The sequence below is a fragment of the Hylobates moloch genome, unplaced genomic scaffold, assembly GCF_009828535.3.
Source record: "Hylobates moloch isolate HMO894 unplaced genomic scaffold, HMol_V3 SCAFFOLD_7, whole genome shotgun sequence".
Lineage (NCBI taxonomy): Eukaryota > Metazoa > Chordata > Mammalia > Primates > Hylobatidae > Hylobates > Hylobates moloch.
Window position 1 is genome coordinate 115,805,896 of NW_026652282.1, and position 8,297 is coordinate 115,814,192.

Sequence of the window (8,297 nt, forward strand, 5' to 3'; positions counted from 1 at the left end):
GCTGGGACCACAGGTGTGCACCACCGCGCCTGGCTAATTTTTGTATTTTTTGTAGAGATGGGGTTTTTCCATGTTGCCCAGGCTGGTCTCAAACTCCTGAGCTCAAGCAATCCGCCTGCCCTGGCCTCCTAAAGTGCTGGGATTATAGGCGTGAGTCACGTCACCTGGCGGAGTGTTTTTCTTATGAGATGTGTGTGACACTAATATGTGGTAGATACATTTTTAGAAGTGAGATTTTGGCATTAGATTAAGAGATATTAGAGAAATACATAAAAATGCATCCTTGGAAAAAGTCATCTTCTGCCCATCTTTTCTCCCTTGGATTTTTGTCTACCTTGTTGGGTTGAGAGTATTATTGAAAAGCATGCCTAAGAAAGCATGTTTTAATGATAAAAATAGGAAATACCAGAATGGATTTCTTTCTTTTTTTTTTTTTGTTTTGTTTTAGACGGAGTCTCGCTCTGTCTCCCAGGCTGGAGTGCAGTGGAACCATCTTGGCTTACTGCAACCTCTACCTCCTGGGTTCAAGTGATTCTCCTGCCTCAGCCTCCTGAGTAGCTGGGACTACAGGTGTGTGCCACCACACCTGGCTAATTTTTGTATTTTTAGTAGAGATGGGGTTTCACCATATTGGTCAGGCCGATCTTGAACTCCTGACCTCGTGATCCACCTGCCTCGGCCTCGCAAAGTGCTTGGATTATAGGCATGAGCCACCACACCTGGCCATGGATTTCTATTTATTGTTACTGGTGGTTTTATTGTATGACTCTTAAAACACTTTGCTTGTGAAAAGTGCCAGTTGTTAGTCACGTATTTTGCATTCATATGTAGACAAAGCAGAGTATACAGAGAGATCTCGAGTTCTGCTATCAGTGAGTGGCATTTTCTTCTCCTAGTCTACTTCCAGCTACTTTTGATGGAAACAACAGCAATGCTGCATCTTCTGGTAATTCGTCAGTTGAAATCGGCACTGTCACAAACTCTCTTGTGTCACCTTCTGATACTGGTTCTCATTCGTTCTAGTAGACGAACTTTCAACTAAATGATTCACCCATCCCAAGACTTTCTCACAATGGAGAAACACACACATCAGGCAAACCAAGTCAGAGCAATGAGAATTGTACTGTACAATTTAAACTATCTCCTATTTATCTTTTTTCCTCAATTTCCTAAAATTCTATTTAGCTATAGAACTTGCGTGTATAATTCTTGTGTGCGTCCTTAAATTTAATGTAATAATATGTTAAAGATGTTTTCCAAATAAGAACCATGTTGAAGATACAAGCATAAATTGTTAGGCTGCTATTTTCTAGAAAATGCTGTACCTTGACTTTTTAAAATAATCTTATAAAACATAATTCTGATAAAATATAGTTGTTAAATTAACAAAGTAAAATGATGTTTGACAATTATATACTTAATGATCCATGCTAGTCTTTAATGCTATTTTCAGTAACTACTAGCTTCCACTTGGTAAAGAAAAGTCACATATCAAAGGCAATTTTTACGACTAAGTTATACTATACTGATCCAAGGATTGCTTATTTTGCACATGAATCCTTAGATATTCAATTTGTTGGGAAGCAGTAGGTAGAAGAGCAAGACGAATTAAAGTTAATTGAATAGAAAGAAAATAATATGTAATTGAGGCTTCACTCAATTTGTACTCAACCTGATTAACCCTGATTAATTTTGTATTCTAATTAAGTGTGGGAAAATGTTGATAAATTGTAGTCTTTTACATTTTTATCATTTACGTTTTATTCATCATCATGACTACTGATTTAATTAAATACAGGCTTAATATGTCAGGGCTTTTCTGCGAAAATAATGTGCTTCCAATTGTTCCCTAAGGGCTACAAATGTTTGTTTAAACCCTGATTTTCTATTCGAAAATCTTAAGGTTTTTTTTTTTTTTTTAAATAGGAAAAATTGTGTGTTAAAAAATTTAAATTTAGGCTGGGTGTGGTGGCTCATGCCTGTAATCCCAGCACTTTGGGAGGCCGAGGCAGGTGGATCACAAGGTCAGGAGATCGAGACCATCCTGGCTAACACGGTGAAACCCCGTCTCTACTGAAAATACAAAAAATTAGCCGGGCGTGGTGGTGGGCACCTGTAATCCCAGCTACTCGGGAGGCTGAGGCAGGAGAATGGCGTGAACCCGGGAGGCGGAGGTCGCAGTGAGCCAAGATCATGCCACTGCACTCCAGCCTGGGCAACAGAGCAAGACTCTGTCTCAAAAAAAAATTAAATTTAAAATATGTGCTTTAAGTAATTGGGGGTAGTATTAGCATTTTGAAAAATAGAAACATATTCTCATGAAATGAAGCTGAGAATGGTTTAAATTGCCTCAGATAATAAGACAGGAACAGTTATCTCAAATATGTATAAAAGACTTTTTTTCTTTTCATCGGAAAGAATCAGAATGATAGAAATCTGATGTGGGTATGCTGCCATGTGGGAAAAAGACTGTGGCACTAACAATTTTTTGACAGTGACCCTGATGGAACTGATCAGAATTGATATACAAGTGGGAGAAGATTCTATTCAATTATGAATAGATGAAGCCAACTATTTATAAAATGACTAGGATCATGATGGTCTCTTGAAACTGGGACAGGATTCTATAAATTGGCTAAGAACAAGGAAACTATAAATATTGCCTTTGTTACTTGCTTCTTTACTTGCCAGCCCTTTAGTGGACCAGTTGTGAGAGGGGCCCCTCATGGAATGAGGTGTGGTTGCAGTGATGTTTCTTGCTGAAACTGTAGATCATTGACAGACAAAGGTTCACACGTACTATTGACATCTTAGCCAAAGAGAGTTTTGCAGAATGTTCAAGCACAAGGACTAAGGATGCAGAAAGTAACTAATGGGGATAAGACTACCACTCAGTTGTATAAGGAACTTTTATCAGCAAATCTTGGTAATCTTGACTATCTCAATATACTTTTCTCAACTCAGACAATTCCTTTCCCTCTATTCAGTTATTATTTTTTTTTTTTGAGATGGAGTCTCGCTCTGTTGCCCAGGCTGGAGTGCAGTAGCATGATCTCGGCTCACTGCAACCTCCGCCTCCCAGGTTCAAGCAATTCTCCTGCCTCAACCTCCTGAGTAGCTGGGATTACAGGCGCATGCCACCATGCCCGGCTAATTTTTGTATTTTTAGTGGAGACGGGGTTTCACAATGCTGCCCGGGCTGGTCTCGAACTCCTGGCCTCAGGTGATCCACCCACCTTGGCCTCCCAAAGTGCTGGGATTACAGGCATGAGCCACCCCACCCAGCCCTATTCAGTTAGTTTTTATTGATTTAGCTATACACTAGGATGCCACAACTCACTGTAATATGCTCAGACTCAAGGATTCCGTAGTTGGTTCTCCATTCTGTTGCCTTTTGAGCTTGTGTATTGGGAGGATCCATTTCTAAAACGATTTTCCATTTATTGTTGATTTTAAGACCAAAATGATTGTAACTTTTACTTGCTATTCTGTGTTTGATTTTTTAAAATTATGGTAAGGCGGCCGGGCACAGTGGCTCACGCCTGTAATCTCAGCACTTTGGGAGGCCGAAATGGGTGGGTCACCTGATGTCAGGAGTTCGAGACCAGCCTGGCCAACATGGCGAAACCCTGTCTCTGCTAAAAATACAAGATACTAGCTGAGCGTGGTGGCAGGCACCTGTAATCCCAGCTACTCAGGAGGCTTAGGCAGGAGAATCGCTGGAACCCGGGAGGCGGAGGTTGCAGTGAGCCGAGATCACGCCACTGCACTCTAGCCTGGGCGACAGAGTGAGACTCCGTCTCAAAGAAAAAGAAATTATGGTAAGGCTATATTTTGTCTTCCTAAACATGCCGAAGAATTATCATATCAGTTTTCTTTAGTGAAGGACATGTATTAGTTTCCCAGGGCTGCCATAACAAAGCATCACAAACTGGGTGGCTTAAACAATGGAAATTTATTGTTTCACAGTTCTGGAGGCTACCAGCCTAAGATCAAGGAGTCAGCTGGATTGCTTGCCTCTGGAAGCTCTGAGGGAGAATCCGTTCCATGCCTCTCTCCTTGCTTTTGGTGGTTGCTGGCAATCCTTGGCTTACAGATACATCACTCCAATCTCTGCCTCAGAGAGAATCACACAGGATTCTCTCTGTGTCCTGTGTCATCATATGGCCTTCTTATAAAGATAACCAGTCATTGGATTTAAGGCCCGCCCTAATCCAATATGACCTCATCTTAATTCGATTATATCTGCAAAGACCCTGCTTCCAGATAAGGTCAAATTCACAGGTCCTGGGGGTTAGAATTTCAAGATATCTTTTTGAGGACACAATTTAACACACAATGGTATAATTTTAGAATTTTGATTTTGCTTGTTTCACTTTTCCTAAATTAGTTTTTTAAAATCGTCTCTCCTATAACTCGTCTTAAAAATGTGAGAACAAGAGGTGACTATAAAGCATCATTGTTAAACCTAAGATATGTGTTCAATCAAGTATTCCTGTTTTACTTACAATCTTATAAAAGAGCAGTGCTCCAAATTTACCCTAATGATTCACTGATACTCAACATGAAAACTCACTGTAGTAATGAGTTGGGTCCTCAGATCAGGAAAATATATATATGCTTTTTAAAATTTATAATAACTGAATCAACCAATAACATTTATAATTTTAAATATATTCAATAAATATCTAATGAATACTTTCTATGTACAGGAAACTGTACTAAAACTTTTATGATATATGAGGATGAGTGAGATACCTTATCTGTCTTCAAGCAGGATAACTAAATACAAAAATAATGATACAAGATAGTCTATGATAACATGACTATAGATACACATAAGAAAAGACACTTTTACTGTAGAAATAGGATATAAAGATAATACTGAGATCATGTAATCTTAGTATTCAGGGATTTTAGAAGTCTTTGAATCTACCTCTCAATGCAGAAATCCTTTTAAGAATTCCAGACAGATTATTTTTTAGCCTTAGTTTGAAATCTTGTAGGAATGAACGGACTCTGTCACAAGACAGTTCATTGTACTGTTGGACAGCTCTCATATTTAGAAGTCTCTTACGTTAAAAGGGGGGATGAGTGTAGAGTTTGTATTTAGGTGACCTGTTTCATTGGCTGTTTAGAATTGAGACAAATCAAATGAGCTATTAAAAGTACATGAGTTAAGGTTCTAATTCTGCAGTAATCTTTGTCCTTACTCCTTGAATTATTAGTACTCCCACTACAGGATATATTTAATCTCATCTCCTAAATGAATTTTGAAAATTCACCTAGAAGCAACTATATATAAATATCTAAGATGAAAATGCATGTATGATACTTAGGTATCTGTGGGGAAAACTGATTACAATTTGCCTGAAGTGTTTTTAAATATTTTAGATCTTAAAAGTCGAGCTTGAAAAATCTATCATATAGGTAGACTTCACTGTCGGATAGTTACAATTGTGCATTTAGAAAAGGTCAGGGAACCATAAATACCCCAGCAAATGCGTAACTTTGTTTCCCTGAAATTCCATAATGTCTCGCAGATTTCTTACAATGTAGTTCTTAATCCAAGGGTAAACAAGATTGATTTCCACAAGTGTCTATAACGTATAGGTGGAGAGAATCATACATCATATAGGAATCCCGGAAATTTGCTCAACCCCCTTACTAAAGAGAGACTTGATGACCATGGTCTCTCAGAAGAAATGCATTAAATGAATGCAGTCATTAAATCATATAAGTTGACCAACAGCTACATATGTGCAATTGGAGATTGTGGCTTTACTGACAGCAAAGTAAATCAGTAACATAAATGCTCATGTCAGCCTTTTGGGAGAGTGACCAAACTACATTCTTAGTAAGTATAGGAGTCAGGAGATCTGACTTGTAGCTCCAGTTCTGCCACTAGCTATGTGGGTCTTTGGGCAGGTCACTTCACGGCTCTGGGCTTCAGGAATCCAATATGTAAAACAGATCAGACTAGTTATTTATAAGGTCCCTTCTGCCTCTAAAAATTTTATGGATTCTGTGAAAACATCTGCCTTCATCTTTGCTAGTACGACAGTAAAAGTCATGGTGGCATTTAAAATATTTAGGAAATTAGAGAGCTTTATACCTAATATTTTTATTCTTTCTGGCAACAAGAAACTCATTTTACTTAGCTTCATCAATAGTTTCCTCTCTTTTCTGAATTATGCATGATTTATGATGAAATGTGGAAAGCTAATTTCCCCCTGGTTTCTTGTTTTGTGTGAATAAATAATCCTCTCAGGATTTCCATATTAATAACAAGTTCCCACTGACACAGCACTCACCATAAAATTTTCATTGTACTGTAACAACAGCTTGAGACAAAACAAAGATATACTTGGTATGTTCGTTTCAGAGAAGCAAGAGAGACATGGCCAAAAGCTACATCAACTATAAAAACATCATCCCGATACAAATTCAGAAGTGCTCAATTCACACTAAAAAGCAGACTACCAGTAAAAGAGGTTTTTCTTTTTCCTTGATAATTATTATATGGCAATAAGAAAAGCCTTCTGACGTTAAGTTGGTACGTTAAGTTGGTTTATTTCTTGGCATGGCTCTTGTGCTTGGTAACTGCATTGAACACCAACAAAAAAGGACAAACTTGAGAGTTGCAAGTAGCTGGCTTGTGACTTTGTTCTGAGAAAGGAAATACTTTAAAATTACATTATCCAGCAGAGGCACCTAATTATACTTTCCATTTCTAGTCTCCCTCTTCTGAGAGGAAGGGTTTAGTTTGCTTCCTTAACGCGACTTATATTACACTCTAAGAGTGGGGTCTTTGGAAAGGATAGTACTGAGGCCAGCATGGTAGGGCTGTGAAGGAAGAAGGAAGTTCAGCTAAAACTCCAATTTTTTTTTTTTTTTTTTTTTTTTAACAGAGTCTAGCTCTGTCACCCAGGCTGGGGTGCAGTGGTGTGGTTTCAGCTCACTGCAGCCTCCACCTCCCAGTCAAGCGATTCTTGTGCTTCAGCCTTCTGAGTAGCTGGGACTACAGACACATGCCACCATACCTAGCTCATTTATTCTTTTGTATTTTTAGTAGAGACAGGGTTTCTCCATGTTAGCCAGGCTGGTTTCAAACTCCTGGCCTCAAGTGATCTGCCTGCCTTGGCCTCCCAAAGGACTGGAATTACAGGCGGGAGCCACCGCACCTGGACCCTTCAACTTGATTTGGAATACACCTATGCCACATTGATTAGCAGAAATTTTTAAAATTTTAAATAATATACAAGGCTGTTAAGAGTGGGGAAAGTGGTGTTTGAATTTACTGTGGTGGAGTCCTATTGTCCTTTAATGAGGAAGTTTGGTAGTGTGTATCAAAAGCCTTCAAAAAGTGCGTCTCTTTGGGGATAGCAATTATAGGAATTTTTCTTGGGGAAAAATACGGGACAGGTTGAAAAAGATATTTATTGTAATGTTATTTATATATGTGAAAAAATCAATTATGAAAAAACTTAACTGTCTTCAACAAGTGGTGCTGGGGCAACTGAGTAGTCACGTGTAAAATAATGAAATTGGGTCATGAAAAGGAATGAAGTCCTGACACATGCTGCAACATGCATGAAGCACGAAACATTATCCTAAGTGAAATAAGTCTGACACAAACAGGATAAATATTATTTCACTTATATGAAATATTTAGAATAGACAAATTCATAAGGACAAAAAATAGATTACAGGTTACCAGGGACTAGAGGGAGGGAGGAATGGGGAGTTATTAACGGGTACAGAGTTTCTGTTTGGGGTGATAAAAAAAGGTTTGGGCCGGGCGTAGTGGCTCACGCCTGTAATCCCAGCACTTTGGGAGGCTGAGGTGGGCGGATCACAAGGTCAGGAATTGGAAACCAGCCTGGCCAATATGGTGAAACCCTATCTCTATTAAAAATATAAAAATTAGCCGGGTGTGGTGGCGGGTGCCTGTAGTCCAGCTACTCAGGAGGCTGAGGCAGGAGAATCGCTTGAACCCAGGAGGTGAAGGTTGCAGTGAGCCGAGATGGCGCCACTGCACTCCAGCCTGGGAGACAGAGCGAGAACCTGTTTCAAAAAAAACAAACAAAAAAAAAAACGGAAATAGTAGTGATGGCTGCACAACATTGTGAATGTAATTAAGGCTACTGAATTGTATACCTAAACATGGTTAAAATAGTAAGTTTTATGTTAAAAAAACAACAACTAATGTGTACTTACACTAAGATCAGTTAAATTCGCATTTCTCAGGGTGCTTTTTATTAAGTTGGTGCAAAAGTAATTGCGGTTTTTGCCTT

At 38.8% G+C, this 8,297-nt stretch overlaps 1 protein-coding gene across 4 annotated transcripts in view; it reads left to right on the forward strand.

Moving 5' to 3' along the window:
- PABIR3 (PABIR family member 3) overlaps window positions 1–1,634 on the forward strand; it is a 417,014-nt gene extending 415,380 nt beyond the window's left edge. For 2 of the 4 annotated variants that reach the window (XM_058441502.1, XM_032757646.2), the window contains one exon: window positions 897–1,634. In XM_058441502.1, coding sequence (XP_058297485.1) covers window positions 897–1,023 — 127 coding nt within the window. In that variant the 3' untranslated portion in view covers window positions 1,024–1,634. The remainder of the gene's footprint in view (window positions 1–896) is intronic. The other 2 variants (XM_058441503.1, XM_058441505.1) reach the window with 1 other exon arrangement.
- The last annotated feature ends 6,663 nt before the right edge of the window (window positions 1,635–8,297 follow it).